Source organism: Falco naumanni, chromosome 9 (genome assembly GCF_017639655.2).
Source record: "Falco naumanni isolate bFalNau1 chromosome 9, bFalNau1.pat, whole genome shotgun sequence".
Taxonomy (NCBI): Eukaryota; Metazoa; Chordata; class Aves; order Falconiformes; family Falconidae; genus Falco; species Falco naumanni.
The window spans coordinates 30,546,330-30,565,550 of NC_054062.1; the positions used below are offsets into that span (position 1 = coordinate 30,546,330).

General features: G+C 49.4%; 1 protein-coding gene across 1 annotated transcript; it reads left to right on the plus strand.

The window, feature by feature from the left end:
* Positions 1 to 7,347: 7,347 nt before the first annotated feature.
* Positions 7,348 to 11,744, plus strand: LOC121093838 (lipase member M-like). Its single transcript, XM_040606726.1, has 9 exons — positions 7,348 to 7,462; positions 7,807 to 7,924; positions 8,389 to 8,587; positions 8,703 to 8,812; positions 9,134 to 9,270; positions 9,965 to 10,111; positions 10,594 to 10,665; positions 11,098 to 11,163; positions 11,341 to 11,744. Exons 1-9 carry the CDS (start codon positions 7,361 to 7,363, stop codon positions 11,572 to 11,574), a joined length of 1,185 nt encoding a protein of 394 aa, XP_040462660.1. The 5' UTR covers positions 7,348 to 7,360; the 3' UTR covers positions 11,575 to 11,744.
* The last annotated feature ends 7,477 nt before the right edge of the window (positions 11,745 to 19,221 follow it).

Consider the following 19,221-nt stretch of genomic DNA (forward strand, 5'->3'; position numbering starts at 1 on the left):
AGGCATGGGGATCAGGAGTGATGTCATCAGTGATACCAAACATGGGTGCCAGCAGGCACGGGCACCTGAATGCTGCTACTGGGCAGATGTGGCTGCCCTGTAGGTTTTGGGGAGCTGTGAGAAACAGTCACCTCTCTTGATCCACATAAAGCACCGCTGGATGCCTACCCCTCATCGTTTGCAGAGCCCGACACAAACACACCCAGTGCTAGTCATGTCGCATATTTGATGGGAGCAATGTCTGCAACTTATGGAACAAGGAAGAGACAAAACTTAATGTTTTCTCTGTGCAACCATTGATCTTGTTCTGCAGGGCACTGGACAAGAGATAATTTATTATGTTGGCCTTCCTTAGGACAACACTTTAGGAGTGTTGATACAGGACACACCATTCCTGTAAGCTGTAGGACTGGGTAGAAGTCATTAGAGTACAAAAGCATCTTGCCCCAAATGGGAAGCTGTTGTGAAATGTCTCCCTTCCTGGCATGGCAGTAATGTCTTGTATGTCTTCTGCTCTACCAATTGCATGCAGCTGGCTTTCCTTGCCCCTTCTTAACCTTTTACTTTTTTTTACATTATTTGTGGGTACCTGTGGTTGAGGCTTTTAGTGCAAGGCACATCTTGCATAAAAAGAGTCTTGGATGTTTTTCTTGGTCAAGCTGATGATTAAATGCCTGCTTTGTTCTATGGCACTTCTTAGTATGATTTTCACTGTCTTGTAGGACGCTCACCATTGCCTTATCAGGTCCATGCCTGATGCTGCCTGAAAGGTCACTTAGAGCAGGGCATTCGTAGTCTGGTGTTTTGCCACCTCTGTGTAGCTGTTTTCAAGGCAGGAGAGGCTGCAAACATGGCTACCCAGACCGAGTGGGAGTGCAGTGAGCAGCCAGGTCACTGGCAGAGATGTCTGTAGGTGCTTGAGTCAGGGCAAGTGTTCCTGCAAGTCTTCTATACTTCTTATGCTTCCTTTGAGTTTCATTGCAGTTTCTTCAATATCCCAGATGACTCAAAAACCCCCAAACTAGTTTCACACTGTGCCATCTCCACATTCTTCAAAACACTAAACAACCTCTACTGAACATGCTATATCCACCAGAGGCACTAGGGATACATGCTCTTGTTTGCACAAGCCAGTGTAAAAAAGCTTGGAAAAAGGGTACAGGACAAGTCTGCAGGTAAATAGATGCTGCCTTTCGGATTGCTTGGACTGTGCTATCAGCACAATGAGCCCTGAATTTGAGTCCTGACATTTTTGCTCAAAGGAGTGCAACGTGAGTGATTCCAGCCTTGCACTGAGTTAGAAACCAGCCTGCTTCCTCCAGGACCTCGGCTGGGTGTGGGGGACGGCGCCCAGAGGCCCTGTAATTACACAAAGCTCTTGCAAGGTGCCACATCCTGCTCTTTCATGTGAGCATTTAAATTTAGGAAAACAAACAAACAATAATTCTGTGCTGGCGAAAACCACAATAAGCATGGGTCCATCCAAGCCAGAGGTATTTCGCACTGACAGAGGAAATACTCTGCTCACTGGTGATGCCACCCCAAAAGAGTCACAAGCACTTTGTGACCCGTTCTGTTCTTCCCCATTCCCCCTGTCCTATTCCCCACTGGGACACTCATTCCCTGAGCTCCTTCAACTGAGGTGACGCTGTCTTTCCAGGGTTGTGGATAACCTTTGTCCATGGAAGACAGGGTAGACATCTCTATGGCCTGCAGTCATCAACTTCGAGCAAACTGGTGTAAAGGCAAAAGCTGCTTGTTTTGGCAGCACTCAACAAATGTTATGAGCCAGTAAGGTGAAGATCCTCCCACTGTACAGGAACAGGATGCTCCATTTCTCAGGAAGGGGGGCGGTGTGTCTGCTGGCATACAAATTCAAGAAGAAATATGCATCCATGGAGTGGAAACTCCAGCCTGTAAGCAGGCTGCTGCTGTTTGAGAGAGACACCTACATCTTCTTCAGCCAGGGCAACTCCTCACCCTGTGCACATGGTTGCAGGGAAATACAAGCTGCTCAGGCAAATCTGCCTTAGACCAATGTATAGGCAGCCTTTGGCAATAGATCTATCACCTCATGTCTTGCTACATGAGTCCAATTTGGTCTCCAAAGCAATATCCTTGAATAATGTCCCGATACAAACTCTGCCATTAAAGCCCATGAATCAGAACCCAAGGAAGAGAGATGGAGTTGATGTGAAAGGGGTCTTCTCAAGGTGGGCTGCTTTGGCCCTGGAAATGATGCAGCCTGACTTGAGTATCGAATGGTTGTGCAATGAAATGAGTGGGTGCCAATTCCGTCCTGGTCTGGGTTTTCTTCTAACCCAGATGACCTGTTGTGTCCACTGACTTTGGACTAGAAGCTGCCTGCAAAGAGCTTGACTTGCTGGTTGTCCTGTGGAGACCTGATGCTGGCAAAACACATGTGTTGCTTGTTCAGATCAAGGCACTGACTGGGAGTACCCTGTCAGGCTTGTGGTTCCTGGGATGTGAATAACACAGGCAGGAGGAACCCTCCATACTTAATGTCTTCTCTGCCATGAAAGTCACATCCAAAAGCAGTTCAAAACCACATCAGCATGGCCAGGGCAGACACGTCTCCAGAGGAGGTCGGCAGTAAATGCCCACGGAGGGTATGAGCAGTGCTGTGGCATGGGAAGAGGACTTTCAAAATAATGTTTATGGCCAATACTTCAGATCTTATTATTTATCTTACATGAAGGGACCATAGCCAAAGGCAATACATTGGGGTGTGTGAGCTGTGAGCCTGCTGTCCCAGGGCTCCACCGGCCTTGGCTTGGCAGTGGGTGCTGCTGTGCTTTGGTCAATGCATCAACACCCGTGTCCCACCAAGAGAAGAGAGGGTCCCAGGTGCTCACCAAGCTCTTGAGGGCCCATGGGGTGGGCAAGGAAGGGAGGAGCTGGGCCGTGACCTTGTGCAGCTCCCATGGTGACTGTCCTGTTTTCCTCAGCTGTCAGAAACTGGAGAGGTCCAGCATGTCATCCATGAGAGATATGGGAGAAGTATGCCCAGGTGGGACCCCAGTCTCTTGTTCTCACTGAGCACTGCATGGGAGTTGGGAAATACAGTGTAGACCAGAAACCGTTAATGCATTACTTGTTGGCTCAGGGATGATTGTCCAATGTCAAGCTGGTCACGCTTGTTTTCCTCCACCTGTCTTTTTCCTGGGTGCTGCTCCGCAGTCACATGGGTCCACCTCAGCTAGACAGAATCATGGCTGCTAGTGAAAAGTCCTGCTGCAAGAGGGAGGCTGGGATGCAGACCCCAGAGGTCCCTTCCCACCACCGTTGCTCTCCTGGCAAGAGGAGAGGTGACGGGGCTGGAATACATGTGGTTGAAGGGGCCTGTGGATGCAAAGCCATCGTAGAAGGTTGATTGTCACATCTGACCACACAAGATTTGCTTTGCAGTCTTTGGATTTCCACTTTTGGGATCTCTCCACTAAGTCAGACCATCAGTATCATGCGAACCTGGTATTTCTTCCTCCTTTCCTGGGTGAGCTCTGCCTCTTCCCTTTCAACCCAGGCATGGTTGCACCTCCTCCTTTAGGCAGTGTGGCCATCCCTGTACTGCTGACGTGCAGAGCTGACACACATGGCCAACAGTTACCTACAGCAGGAAAGCCAGGCGTGAGCAGCCAGTGACCTGTCTGACAACCGCAGAGCAGGTTGCCCTTTCTATTACAGATGAGGCAGCTGGAATCCCTCTGCAGAGGTATGCAAAAAATGCAGCTCCCAGTTGCAGGATGCTACGAGGTGTTCCCAGTGATGGTGACATTGCCCAACAGCTCGTTATCTACCTGCAAGACATGGATACTTGCTGCTGAGCTACCTGGGGTTTGGGCTGCCACATCTGAATCATTGGGCTGGAGAGGAAGAGCAGGCGGTGTGATTGGAGAGGGATTGGGCTTTCAGATGTTGACAGACAAGTCCCAGCCTCTCCGTGTGTCTTTATAAGCCAAGAAGACAGGTTTACTCAGTGTCGCCGACCCTCCTGATGGCACAGACAGGCCTGGAGCAGCAGGTCAGGTTTATGTGCAATGCATGCTCTCCTTCTAGACCAGGCTGTTGCTGAAAGAGAGGATCCCAAGTGAGTCAAGAGGCTTTATCATCCCTCTAGTTGTTCATTTTATGTGTGGAGAACTTTGGTGTATGGGTCACCATCGCAGTTAAAGTGTCCTCTGAAGGGTCTGCTTTGCAGTTCTGCATCTGAGTTCCTTGGGTTTTGCAAGCATGAACTCTGGGTGCTTCCTAGTGAGCTGAGGGAGTGCTGCGAGTCCTTCTGGCTGTGGTTAGACATTTTCTTGGTTATCCGTCCATTTTGGCTGTGTGGAGGGGATGGGGCATCCCTGCACCCCTAGCTTTGGCTTGGTTGGATCACCCAGGACTGATGAGTGGGGCTGGAACCTCTGAGAAGGAGCAAAGACTCTCTCTTCTTTCTGCTGTCCTGCTTGCCTGTGCCCAGGGACTCACATTTGAGCAGCAGTTTGCCATCAGGGACAGTGGTTCTGGGTTTGGATGGTGGGATGTGTTTCAGTCTCTCTTCTGAGGAAGGTGCTGTTGGGCTCTTCTCAAGTTTGTTGATGTGCTTTGGTACATACTTTGCCTTGGTGCCAGAGGCAAGTGGTAGGAGCACCAACAGCTGAGTTGCGTGGTCCAGAGCACCCAGGGTCTGATCCCAGGGGTGCCATCAGGTGGTGCTGAAGCTCTGAAGCCTGGAAGCATGCCGCTGCGCCAGCTGAGGATGGGCAGTCGGGGGCTGGAGGAGATGGCCCTGCTGTGGGAGAGCTCTGCGGAGGCAAGGTTCGCTGGGCAGCACGGGCAGGTCCCCTGTGAGGCAGTGAGCTGACGTCTCCTCTGAGTCTTCTCTGAGTCCTCCCCTGCTGGGGCAGGAGCAGGGAATTCTTCACTGCAGGCTGGCTCCTGACCACACCAGGTACCTGGGGATGGACACAACTCCAATGACTTGTGTGGCACCAAGGCTTGGGTGCAGGATGTGGGGACCGTAATTTTGGCAGGTCTTTATGTCTTCCTATGGTGTTTTTACATCAAAACCCAGAAGCCTATTAGAGCTTGCTGAATGCCACAGGTATGTGCAGTGACTAATCCTTCCTCCTTTCCCACAAAGGCTTTAATCTCTTGGGATACCAAGAGTTGCTTCTGCAAGAGGCTGAATGCTTGTCAGTGCTCTCACTGGCATCTGTGGGCTTTGTGGTGCAGCTTGTCACAGGTCATGGCTACCATGGTGTGCCATCATAACATCTGGATGACACTAGTGTGGGCAGTAGAGCCTTCAGCTATGGTGGTGACCTCCAAGACATATGGGAAATCTTAGTGCCACCGCTCAGGAGCTGGGAAAGGGGCGCTGGGTGGAGCAAACCCTCATCACAAAGTGTGCAGGGTTGTGAGCCAGGCACGAGCCAACAGAAACCACAGGCCTGTGGGCTGGTGCCAATCATGGGGCAGCAGAAGGTCCTGTTGCATATGATGATGTGCAGGGCTGGCTGCAGATGTAGGGGAGATGGACTGTGTGGGCAGAGCCTGGTAGAGATGGAGAACTCTCTGTCAAAGGAATGGGGAAAGGCTGCTCTGGCTGGGTCCAGCCCAGACACGGCTTTCTGAAGGGGACTTCTGCAGACCTCTGGTCCAACTTCGTACTCAGAGCACAACTGTACCCAGTGCTAGCTCAGGCCAGCCCTGGTTTTGTGCAGCCAAGCCTTAAAAGCCAAGATGTGGACTCAAGGGAAAGAAGCTGTTTCCTAAGTGACACACTCACCAAGAAAATGCAATTGGTATGAAAACTCTGGGTGGGTTTTGCAACAGCAAAACAGCACGGTGAAGCATATTGTTGTATCTGGCATGGGAAGAGCACCTCTGGCATCTTCTAATTCCTATGCAGGCTTGGCTTCTTGGCCCTTGTAATCCACACTGCTTATTGAAGTGGCTATTTCAGTAATTTGGTTTGTCTCTGATGTCCCCAGGCATGGCCTGCAATATCTTGCCTGCACCTGTGTGCAGTTCAGCCTGGTGAGAAGGTGTCCACTGTAATTCCTTCCTTCCTGCTGTCCTTCCTACCTTCCTTCCACATGCAGTTTGGATGGGCTACAGATTAAAACCACCTTAAAAAGGTGATTTGCACCAATGGATCCAGCCTGCAGTTGTGGCCACTGTTGTTCAACAGCTGGACAGGACAAGTGCCAGTAGGGGAGATCGGGTTTAGCAACGTTGTCTTCAGGATCATGGGGCAATCTGACCTCTCCTTCCTTTGACCATCACAGAAATTTCATCCCAGGACGTCCTCACCTCGACAGGGAGTTGTAGGCACCAAGATGTTGGTGCGGGACTTGAACACAGAGCAAGACTTGAATTGACACTTTGTTTAATGTGTGATAATGATTTTCCTCTGTGGCTCATGTGGTGCTGTACAGTGGACAAGTGTTCCTGTTTTCCTGAGCAGCCATGGAAGACCTTTCCATGCTGGAAAGATGTTGGGAAAATACACTCAGACACCTGCTCTGGGAGGCAAAGTCTTTTCTAGCTCCTGCAACAGGGTCACCAGGGAATTGGACTTCTCTGGGTCTGTCTTGAAGTCTGGATCCCCTTGGGGCTGGGTGCTGGGGACGGCAGGGCACACCAGGAGCACGTGGTGATGAGTTATAAACCATCAAAGGCAGGGATGGAGCAGGGAAGCTCCTGCAGAATGGAGCTCTGACATGACGCCTCCTGCTTGGGGGAAGGATGCTTTCTTTCCATGAAATGGGGTGGCTGGGGGCTGCTTGTCCCACACTCCAGTTGCAGCTGGAACAAGCCAGGTGGGAAGGGTTAGCAAGAGATACTTGGGGTGGGTTCATAACTGCACAGGAGATTGGGAAGTGTTAGGAGGTGGATTTTGGTGGGAGACAATACTGACATGTTAGGACACCTCTACAAGTAAAAAACTTAAGCCAGTGGCCCTCCACCTGCACAGGGCTATCAGGTGGACAATGGGCTCTCAGAGGCTGGTGACATCCCTGCAGAGCAGTCACCCTCATCTGGAGAGAGGACTCACTTGTGCAATAAGCACCAGTGGGCTTTGACACTCCAGGATGTGCCACTGGGTGCCCTTGCTCAGCTAGCTTCAGCCAGAGATGCAGGATGTTGCTTGAGTGCCCAGTGCTGCTTAGAGGGTCCCATATGGGGACCCATGGTATGGGCTGGAAACGCGCACTGTATGTTGCAGCATCAGGCTTTGGCGGTGCTGCCAGCAGTGCCGGAGCCGCACAGTGTTTGCTCATGCCTCTGGTGCACCCACCATCCCTCTCACACCAGCCCCGTTATTCCTCAGGTGCTGCAGAGAGGCGAAATGTGGCTGCTGCTGGCGGCCCTGTGCCTGGGCCAGGGGCTGGGCGATGGCATCCCACACGCTGGAGTGAGCTATGACAACCCCGAGCAGTTCATGAACATCGTAAGTGCTGGGGGGTCAAACAAACACCCGTGGGACAGGGACTTCCCCAGGTGGTGTGCCTGAAGTCCTCTCCGAGGGACCAGCTGGGCTCTCCCCATCCCTTACCCTGTTATCTGCACCTGGAGTCAGCCAGGGGCTTGGGACATCAAGAGTTTCCTATGTTTGCATGGATGCCACATCATAATCTCAGCTGGAGGTTGGTCTCTCATGCTCTCTCTTGAGGTGTGTGCAGGCAGGGATGACACTGGAGAGCATGGGTGGCAGGAGTGGGTGTCACTGGGTCAGGCAACAGGGTGATGGACAGCAATGGGTCACCCTCTCCCCTTGGACCATTGTCCCCGCAGAGCCAGAAGATTCGTTTCCATGGGTATCCCAGTGAGGAGTACGATGTGCTGACAGAGGATGGCTACTTCCTCAGCCTCAACCGGATTCCCCACGACAAGGGGGGAGCTGGACACTCAGGTGTGCTCCATTTCATCAAGGGTAAAGCAACCGTGACCCTGCTCAGAGATGGGGCAGTGCACAAGGGGAAGCCAGCGTGGATGCTTGTGCCTTCAGACACAGCTTTGGAAGCTGGAAGAGTGATGAAAAGTTTTTGCCCACCTCCCTTGAGCTGTTCTTGGAGATGCAGGAGTTCAGCATTGTGTTTTGCTGCATCCAGGACGGGGCAGCATGACCCAGAGAGCCCCAGTGGCTCCTTCCCTGGAGCAAACCCCTTGCTCTGGTCCAAGATTCCCTGATACCTCAGGGCCAGGGGTGGAAAAAGTCCTTCAAATAAAAAAAGCACCAGCAGAGGCAAGGAAATAATGGGAGAAGGGAATATTTAATGTGGTGCCTGCAGAAAATAATACTGAGATGCACAGAGATTTTATTTCCATATGGGAAGGGATTTTCTTGTGTTGAATACCTGATTTCTCCTCTTCCAGGATCCAGGTTACCTGTGTTGATAGTGCATGGGTTCAGTTTAGATGGTGGTGACTGGGTGGACAACCTCCCCAACAGCAGCTTGGGCTTCATCCTTGCTGATGCGGGGTACGACGTCTGGATCGGAAACTGCCGGGGCAATAGCTGGTCCCACCGGCACCTGAATCTTTCTGTTGACCAAGAAGAGTTTTGGGATTTCAGGTGAGGAGGCCACCAAGGACAGGGCTGCGATTCTGAGCTGTCAGTGCCAACCACCTGATGTCCATGGGAGGTTGGGAGATGGGTATCTCCTCTAACTTCTCCTCTTGCTCCCCAGCTTCCACGAGATGGCCGTGTATGATCTCCCTGCCATGGTGGGCTTCATCCTAAGGCAAACCAGGCAGGAAAAACTGTTCTACATTGGCCACGCTCAGGGCAACTCTCTAGGTGAGTGAGGAGGAGGAGGAGTGGGCCATGGGTGGGAGCAGGGCATCGGCTTGCCACAGGAGAGGGGCATTGATGCCTGTCCCATACTGGAGGCTGCTGGGCACGGGGCTGTGTTGGCCCATAGGGCCACTTTCCCCAGCTGCCTTCTTGGTCCTTCTGAATGGGAGAGGATTGCTGCACCTTGCCAAGCCATCCTGAGTGGTGCTTACCTCTAGGAGCACTGCAGCTTCATTTTCTCCAGGCCCTGTGCCTCAGACAGGAGGTCTGGGATGAGTGCTCTCCATGTTGGGGTTACCATCGTGATCTCTTGCTGCTTTTCAGGTTTCATAGCATTTTCGAGCATGCCACACCTGGCTGAAAAAATCAAACTCTTCTTTGCGCTGGCTCCTCTCTACACCTTTCATCATGTCAAAGGCCCTGTGTTAAAGATAGCGTTTTTACCAGACACGGTGCTGAAGGTATGTGAGGGGTTTGTGTATTATTGCTATCAAAGCCCGGGAGCTTTTGGCAGCTCACGTCCCCAGCAGTGCTGCTGTGCACTGAGCCCATACCTGCCGCAGGCACTGGAGATGCGTGTGGGGAGGTGAGCGATCCCAGGATCCCAAACAGGGATGTCCCTCTCCACCCGGTTGAGCGCCACCAGCTTTCAGGGTTTAAAATATCCATAACCCTCTACCATTACTGTTTATGTTTTTGCTTATTGACCTCACCACATCCCAGACCTGTAGCCTGAGAGCAGCCCTGCACTGCCTCCCTTCCACCCTTTGCTCCAGCGGCTGGAGAAGGGCTGGAAGGGGAGCTGGCACGCTCGCTGGACATGCTCCACCTGAGCAGCATCTGTCAACACCCATGTCAGATGAATGGTATGAGTCTGGCCATCCTGGGCTGAGGTCTGGAAGCTGGTACCTTAGAGATGATGCACCAGGATGATGGGGATGATGGCACAGCATGGAAAGGACACTGATGTTTTCACACTGCTCTGAGAATTGGGTGTGACCATGGGTCAACCTCCTTGAAAAGCTGGCTAGCCAAATGTGTCAGCAACTATATTGAGGAGCTGCCTGCCAGCACTGGCTGGGGACAGGCGGTTCCCATGAAGAGGGGACACGTGTTGCAGGACCCACTGTGACCTGTTTTCTTGTGCCCTTGCAGACAATATTTGGAACCAAGCAGCTGACTCTGGTGGGGAGGAAGGAGAGAGCCGTTCTTGCCAAGACGTGCAGCAACCTGCTGACAGCTGAAGTCTGTGAAAATGAGATCTTCCTTATTGGCGGGTACAACAGGAAAAACTTGAACGTGGTGGGTACATCAGGGTCTTGAGGTCATAGCCACCTCCAGTTTTCCTAGATACCTGGAGATAGCTAATGAGATACAAAAATGATTATAAAACCCCATAAGATATAAAAGGCACAGCCCAAGGCAGCGGTTATTTGGAGATTTCTTTCAGTGGTGTTAGGATGGTAAACCTAATGGAGGCTTCAGTAGGAAAGAATCACTTGTGGTCTTGTCTGCAAAGGAAGGAGAACTCCTGCCTCATCTTCTGCTGACCTACAACAAGTTTACAGGAAAAAATAATGAAAAATTGACTAGACCAATTGTATTTCTATTTTAAAGTGGTGGTTAACTGGTTTGACCTTTAAAAGCTACTCCTAGCTCTGAACAGAATAAAGCTGTTGGAGCATATGATGTTCATATTGCAGTTATAAGACAGAATGATTTTTTTTTTCCTAGACAGATTTTCATTTGTAACTCACTTAAAAAACACTTTCTTTTTCCTGCAGAGCCGATTGAATGTATACCTAGCTCATTTTCCAGACTATACATCAGTAAAAACTCTTCTCCACTGGGGACAGGTAGAGACTCTGATTTCATGACAATGGTAACCAATGCTCTTTCTTTTAATCCGTGAACATGATATTTTACAATGCTGCTTCATTCGCCCTGGAGACAGGTAAGGAGGTAGAATCAAAGCCAATAAAAGTGATTTTTAAGTTGCAGCACCAAGGTGTCTCAAAAGCCACAGCTGGTAGCTACTGCTCCTGGCTGGCCAAGGCAGAGACACCCAGCTGCTTGCCTCTGTCCTGGGTAAGGACCCCGTGTAGGTGTTTCTGGGACTCCCGTTTTACTCTGGCCCATGGGACAGGCACCAGCAAGCACGAGCTCAGACACTAGGGCTGTGCTGGGCAGAGAGCGTTCATGTAGACCCGGCTGCTGCCCCTTGCTTGAGGTAGGGCTGATCCAGGGCATCACCCACAGAGAGTCAACACTTTGCCTCTGCCTTCCAGACTGCCAAAACTGGGGAGTTCAAGCAGTTTGACTACGGGGAGAAGAACCAGGAGAAGTACAACCAGGTAAATGAGCGCTTGTGGAAGGAGCAGCAGAGGAGGAGGCTGGGACCAGGATGGGGGTAGCCTCCTCTAGCAGCCAGCATGGCCAGAGTCTTCTGGGATGCCAGGGCAGCGTGCCTTATCCATTAGTGCTATTGGTGTTAGAGCCTGTGAATAACTGGAGCATTTCCCCCCTGCCAGGCCTCCCCCCCTTTGTACAGGATAGAAGACATGACAGTGCCGACCGTCCTGTGGAGTGGTGGGGAGGACTGGGTGAATCCCCCTGCAGAGACTCAGCGCTTGCTGCCACGTATCACCACCCTCATTCGTCATGAGCACTTCCCCGACTGGAACCACTTTGACCACCACTGGGGTCAGGATGCCCCTCAGCGCATGTACAGGCAGATAGTCACTCTGATGGATCAAAATCCATGAATGGTCCATGTGCTGCATGTGCCCGGGATGTAGGAGCCACCCGTTCCCACGTGGCTGGGGACATGGGTTTTGTGTGAGAGCTGCTGCTCTGCTCTTCTCTTCTTAAAAATATCTCCTATCACCCTATACCACACTGATTTAATGCCTTAAATATAATGGTGTAATTTCTGCCTGCCCTCTGTGACTAGAGATTGCAATAAACTCTTGCCCCACAGCCGATCTCCAACCCTTTGCTTGGTGAGCCTCACTGGGGTTGTGTTTTCAGCCCATTGCTGGGGCGAGGTGTGCAGGAGGCCCTGTTCGGCTCTTTTTTTTTTTTTGCTTTTTCTGGCTTAGGGCATTGCAAGCACAAAATTTTACTCCAGAAATTGAGCGTGTGTTTTGTGTTGTGGGTTTAAGTGAAGGAAGGGTGGAAAGCGACCTTGTCTGCAGCTCTGGAAAGGCTGGAGGGAGTGAGCACTGACTGCAGGAGAGAAACGTTCCTCTTGGTAGAATAAAACCAGAGAAGTCGATGTCTGGGAGGTGGTGAAAGGGAAACATCTGGGCCTTGGCGTCAGGCTAAGTCTTTCCTGGAAGAGAACCCACCCAGAACAGAGTCCCATGTCACCTCCTGGGGCGTGCCTTATGGTGAAAACCCAGCTGTATTTTCTAGGGAGTTGAAACGTGCGGTTCACTAAGAATAATACTCTGTTCTTAGCATCTATATTTGAAAAATACCTGTCTACCTACCTACCTACTGACTCTTTCTATCTGTGAAAGCAGCAGCAGAGTAGCCCAGCAGCAGGTATGGATGAGTCTTCTTTATGTGCCTTTCACCTTGCTGAGTGGTCCAAACAAAAGTCTGAGAGCTCCACCTTTCATGCCAGGGGTGGGAATGACAGAGTATTTCAATTTGAATAGATGAAGCTGATGCCAAGGAGAAAATGGCCTGGGTCCACAGGGAGTCCTTCCTGGTGTCACCCAGTGACTGCAACTGAGCTATTTCTATCTTGTCAGCAACTTCAGGACATGGGAGAAAAACCTGACTAGAGGTGGACAGTCAGGAACAGCAACTCAGGGACATCAAAGGTTTCCAAGTAACAGACACCAGGATCTCACACCAGCATCTCCCCACCTCACTGATAATTGCCCAGCCAGCAAAGCCACTCATCAGTGCCTACATCAGGTATGGTGAGCACATTTGTGCTTAACCTAACAGCGTGCTAGCCCCATCTATTTATTATACGTGTTTGCCAGAAGGTAAAATAGTTGCTTGTCTGTAGAATTGTGCATGATTCTGCCTGCAAGTCTCTGCGCACAGTAAAAGATGCCCACAATGACTCAAAGAGTGGAAGGTTTCAGAACCTCAGTCTGGGTGGACTAAAAATCAGAGATTGATTTGCAACCTTTGCATCCCTCGCCTTTTAACAGAGAGAATAATATATTTAAAGGATAAAGCATTGCTCTGTAACACAAACTGATGTCAGAAAGCTGGCCTCAAAGCACTGGTTGCTGTCAGGACTATGGTGATGCTACCACCACCACCAGCTGCATTGTGGATCTCTGCAAGGCACTGTGCTTGATTTAGAGCACACAGCTCAGTGTTTGCAAAGGTGTCCACGCCGCCCCTGACCTGTATCTGAAGAGTAAAAGGAGAAGAATTCACTTCAGGGAGCATTGGTCAAACTCAACCTGTCGGTAGATTGCCTAATAAAAGGTTGGTAAGAGTAAGAAATTGGCATGAATGATGGGAAGCTATTGCTATCAGTTTGCAACATAATGCTGAGGCTAATGAGGATGAGTCACATATATACTTAAGACTGCACCTTCAAATAACACACTTCAGGTTCCTCTTTCAAGTGAAATGAAGTCAGGATCATGTTATTTCATCCACAAAATTATGACAACCTAGAGAAAGTCCTAACCACCGTTTTATACTGCTTCCCAAATCAGGATCTTTCACAAAGAAATAACCTGCTGCACCAAACTGGAGAAGCTCAGGAGCCAAGGACCCACAGGCCTGGCTGTCACTGGTGCCACATCCAACCCAGCTATAAACTTGCTGAGCTCCACCCAAACAACCAGCCTAGAGACTTTTTGTCCCCCCCTGCACCTACCGAGCCTGCGGCAGGACCTGCCGTCTGAGGCAGTAGCTGGGATTTCCAGCCTCAACCTGAAAATAGCCAATTTCTCCTCACGTGTTTGCTCATGGGCCCGTTTCATGGTTTGGCCTCTTTAATTATATAGAATTAAAAAAATAGGGCGAGGGTGTATTTCTTCCCACATGGGTCCTAATCACCAAATGTATGAACTGTTGTCAAAAACAGTAGGCAGCTCATGATCCAGATGAAGAGGTAAAAATACTGGTGAATATATTTGCCTTACAACAGATTACCATAGGTCCATGTCGTGAGTTACTAGTTAGGAGGCAGACTAAGGGGACTGAGGATTTCTTAACCTGTGCACTAGCAGACATGCTCAACAGACCCTCCAGGCTGATTAATTTACTGCTGAAATGAGCAAAACCCAACCCATCATTAATACAGAGGAGACAGATAATGATCTACAATCAATATCGATTGCAATTTCCCTCCAATCCTCACCATGCTTGACGACACAAACATTTTTGCTTTGGGAAAAAATCTCCACAGCAGTCATGGTTTTGAGGGATGCACAAGGGAAAATACATCCCTTAGGTGCTACTGAAGTTGCCTCCACCTCAAGGAGAAGATCTTCACCATCCCTTGACATGTGTTGTTAAGGACATCTTATTTGCTTGAATAAAGATTTCACTCACCTTTTAGCTGGTGTGATTTTGAAGAGATGTATGATCAGGCTTTTGCCTTCAGATGGACCTGTCTTCAGACCACCTGAACTGTTTCACCCAGTTTCACCAGTTTTGCCCAGGCCCTACTCTTCTTTTGTGGGAGAATGATTCTGTGGCATAAGACACATCTGATTATTTCAGAGTGCTGAATGCTCTTGAGAAGAGCAACATCTTCCTCAGTTTCTCCATCACTCTACTGTGACCAATTACAAATACTGAAGCCTCTAAGAGATCCCTGGGTGAATGCTCCAAAGCATGGTTCATTTCTTTTTATTTGCCCAAAATGTTTCCAGGGAAAGTTTATTACATCTATATGCAACAAAATATAGTATGGAAATGCTGCCTCAGTCAAGATGCTTTAAATTAACTGACAGCCAGGACTTGACCTGGTGGCTATATCAGAGACGAGGCAATGTGCCTGTGCACCCATATCTCTAAAGTATTGGCTGTTAAGGGAAGTTTTCCAGGCCATGAGATATCTGGGGGGATATAGAAATCACAGCAGCAATGGGACGGATTACCATTTTCCCTCCTTCCTCCAGCTGTTGTCTGGTTCTTCCCAACATATCTTGTCAATACCAGAACATAATTTTCCAGACACATTCCCTGCTTCTGCCCCGCCTCCCCTGACTTCTTTGATATTTCTGAATAAGAAAGTAGAAACACAAATGTATTGAACAGCTGCAGAGGTCTGCTTTCTCAAGTGCATGCTCTGTCTATGGTAACAAATTAATAAATCAAAAAATATCACTTCTGTTCATAGGTGTTAAAAAAAAGATCAGAAATTAAATCCTAGAGACCCAAACAAACAATCCCTAATGAAGGAGCAGAAAGCTGGGAACTGGTGAGAAGACATGAGTAGAGGAGAAGTAAGAGGAAATACTGACCGAAATTCATGTTGTGCCTGGCATGATCCTGTCTCTGAACTGTGTTACCCCTGTTGTCTGAACTGTGATACCCCTGTGGTCCTCCTGTGGTAGAAAGAAACCCAAAGGGCTGAGGTTTTACCTCTCATAATGCTCACGATTTTCTCTCTCCCCCGGCAGTCTTCAGACTTCAACCCTGCCTTTTGCCTTTTGGCTCTTTCATTCCTGATACTGATACAATTTCAGTGCATAAAAGGTGGAGTGGCACAAAAGCACCTTTGCTGCTCTTTAATCTTTAGTTTGGATATGCCATGACCGTTGGCTAAAATGCATGTTCAGCATGAGGAGTTTTGCTTACGAAAATATGGGCCTCTATGTCACCTTTTGCATGAAACCACTGAACCACCTGGCTGCGTGCCCTCAGAGGGTGTCCCAGCCCTGCACTGCCGGCCCTGGGGCTCCTTCTCCGTCAGCCATGGGTTCCTCATCCCCGCAATGAGAGCACCCTGCCCCTCAGACCACAGCTGCGCCCTCGGAGGCGCTGCACACCCTGATCCAGGTGCCAGACATCACAGAAATGGTTTAATGAAGAGGGTGTTGGCTGGTAAACCTGCCGGTGCTTGAACAAGATCAACTGGTTTGTGCAATTTCACAGCCTGCCTTAACCCCCTGCATGTGTCTCAGGTCAGAGCTGGTGGCTCCTAGGAGAAGGGCAGCAAGAGCTGCTCCCCAGGGAGATGCCAAAAGGACAACCCAGGCAGGGTCTGGGGACATGAGACGGTGTTGAACGTGGAAGTAGACCACTGCTTTCTGAAACCTCTGCCAGAGGCATCACAGGGTGGAACAAGTGGCAGCCCTTGTGGGTTAAGACCAAGATGGGTGTCCTTCAGTGACTGGGTGAGCAGGACCTGTCTTACAGGATGACTGGTGGGGAAGCAAGCCACAAAGAGCAACGCAAGGACCCAAGCTTACCAGATGCCTCCAGGCATTGGAAAGCTGCCCCCAGCATCCATCCAACTTCTCCTTGCTGGGCAGACAGAAAGGGGCACCTGTGTGGCCAGGAGGATCAGGCCAGGACAATCCCGACCACCCTACTTGTTGGTGTTGACAAGAGACCCGTGCTGAGACTCTCATGACACTTGTGGCTCTCTCCCGCCGCCTTCAGAGCCCTTCACAATCCTGCACTGCTCCCCTGGGGACGTCAGGATTTCAGCTGATGCAGCAGCAGCTCAGCTTCTCCTCAGGCTGGCCAGCTCAGACTTGCTCTTCCAGGAGCCTGTGAGCCCTGTGGCAAAAGCCTGTTTGAGATCCTTTTATTTAGGGATGTGTTCGTCTGTCAGCCAAGAAATGATCTGCTGACTGGGCATGGGGTTGAGTCTGCTGTGCAGCCTTGCCAGCTTCAGTTACCGTTTCCCACCAAAACGGCACACAATAAAAGAGATTGTGCCCTCCCACAGAGCAATGATGGCCTCATGGCAGTGCTGATGTGCTTTGAGGACTTTGGCGCCAGCCCAGTGGTCCCAGCAAGGGACATCAGACCAGACTGAACAGCTGGGGAGGAACAAGGTGGCAGGCTTTGGGGTGTCATGCAGCCTGTCACAGCAGCGGTGGTGGGAAGAGGTCCTGGGATCTGCGGTGCAGCCCCAGCTCAGGGCAGCTGTGGCCCCATCTAGGTGAGACAGGACCATCTGACTGCCTGGCAGCATCTGGGTAAAAGCATTCATGGAAAACAGCATCAGTGCATAGAAAATTCACCCCAGGCTGCTAATTGGTGCATTCATGATTTCTGGTCTGTCCTGTGTTTCCCAGGTTCCCAGGTTCCCGCCCAGCACACCCCACTGGGAGCAGCCGCAGGGGACACAACGTGTCTGGCTAAGCCAGGGCATCCCCAGCTCCTGGCTGAGGGGCTCTGCCTGGGGTCGCTGGTCCCCTCTATGGCTCCTGCCACTGGGGAAGGATTTGGAGTTTATTTATTTATTTATTTATTTATATACACCTTCTGGGTCTAGCCACACGCCACGTGTCTCATCTACAAACATGTCCTGCTGTTGGGAGCTGCTTTATTTTCATTTCAGCGAGGATTTGGGTCACGGCTTTGTTTCAGGGTTTTAAAAGAGAAAAAAAAGTGTTTACGCACAACAAAGGAGACCAAGCAATCAAGGAAAAGCCCTTCTGTACTTATGGCAAAATACCAAGTGAAGCTGCATTTTTTTGCTTTGGGCAAGTTGTTTCTGCAGAAGTTGAAAAAGAATACTTTTTTTAGAAAGACATGTTTAAACAGGATTAACTTAAGCAAGACTTTGTACTACAGAAAGATGCTTAGAGAATTTCTTAAAGATAGAAAAGCAAACAATTGCCTAATCTGATAATCTGATCATCTGATAAAATTTACAAGTAATTTTTTTCAGAAGAGAAAAAACTATTTACTGGAAACAGATTGTCTCAAACGAACTGAAAAATCTGATTAGGTAAAGAGCATTATCTCAAAGGACAATTTTACAGAAAGCTGCTTGGAATGAGGCAGAAGCAGAAGCAACATATTTAGGAAGAAAACGGGGGAGGGGGGTGTGTGGGTGGGTGTGTGGGAGAAGAATTAAATCATTAATTATTTACTGCAACCAACGTGGCTTTTGTGATATACCAGGAAACTATAATGAATGCAAGCTTTTCTTCTTAAATAACTTTCATTAAATTTTCATTTCTGCTTTCTGACTTTGTTCTTCAGAGAAGAAAGGCTTAGGACAGGACCTATGAAGGAAGCAGCAGAGGGACAAACACAGAGCATCACTGTGCTATGGCCATCGTGTGCTCCTGTGTTTTTCACTAGAAGTCACTCTGCAAAGCTTCTCACTGAAGGATGCTGCAGATGCCAAAAGTTTACAGGGACCGATAAAGCAAGTGGGCAAAGACTTGCAATATCCATCATGGAGCATTCAATAGTATCACAGGATGGGAGATTGTTTGCAGAAAGAGTCCCAGGCAACTTTCTGTGCTCTGCTAGAGGCATGTTATAGGGTAGGATGAGCATTTCAGCTGCCATAAGCGTAGCATCCTACAGGACTCGGCAAGGCCAGCACAAGGACCTCCAGCATCAGAGAGGAATCACTGTCATTCACTTCTATCAAGCAAATTCTAGTAACAAATTCTGTTATAAAAAATAACCCACAACAGCATTTGGAAAGACTGTTCTCCACCCAAAATTATTTCCTCTGTTCCTCCCCCATGTCTCATCAATCTACTTTGCCTTTCATGGCTACTTCTAGGTGATGCAGATCTTCCAGGAAATTTTAAAGGAAGCATGGCAGACTGAAAATTCGGCAGTATCCCAGTGTGTGACTGAGTAATTTCTACTTGAAATGCTACTTTGCCTCACAACTAGATTCTTCCTCCCTGAAACAAGCTGATTCTTCTGATGGTCACATCATTAAGACATCAAGTTTTTCTGATGAGCCTCAGAATTTTGGCTGGCAGAAACAAGGATGTTTTTATATAATAACTGTTCTTTCATCAGGCTAAAAAAAAAAGCTGACAACACACCGTGGAACCTCTGAGATCACCACCTCCTCTGTAAATGCCATGGTGCAACAGATAGAGCGTGTGCAGTGTGTGGGGCAACACGTTCGGTTGTTCTACAAATGCGTGTTGAACTGGAGAAAGAAATGAGACCTCCTGACCACTCAGGGTAAATGAAATGGTCAGGTCTGCAAGTGCAACCAAAAGTCATCCAGATCACACCCATTCCAAAAGGGGCTGGCTGCAACAAAAGTCAGAAAGAAATTTTCAAGCCCCCCTACAAGGGAACTACAACTTTCTTCAAGGAGCTTTCCGCACACAACAGACCCTCTTCTCTCTTGTTCAGGGGAAACCCATGCAAAGACCTACAATCCATCAGGAGAGATGCTGTACGGGGGGCAATCAGCTCTGCTGAAGGGTGATGTCTTTCTGCACTGAAGGTTTAATAACATTTCCCATACT

Excerpts from the sequence above, each read along its gene's own strand:
- LOC121093838 (XM_040606726.1), top strand. The coding sequence starts at position 7,361 with ATGTGGCTGCTGCTGGCGGCCCTGTGCCTGGGCCAGGGGCTGGGCGAT. Across the intron at positions 8,813-9,133 it reads CGCTCAGGGCAACTCTCTAG|GTTTCATAGCATTTTCGAGC; the intron begins GTGAGTGAGGAG and ends GCTGCTTTTCAG. Across the intron at positions 9,271-9,964 it reads TACCAGACACGGTGCTGAAG|ACAATATTTGGAACCAAGCA; the intron begins GTATGTGAGGGG and ends GTGCCCTTGCAG.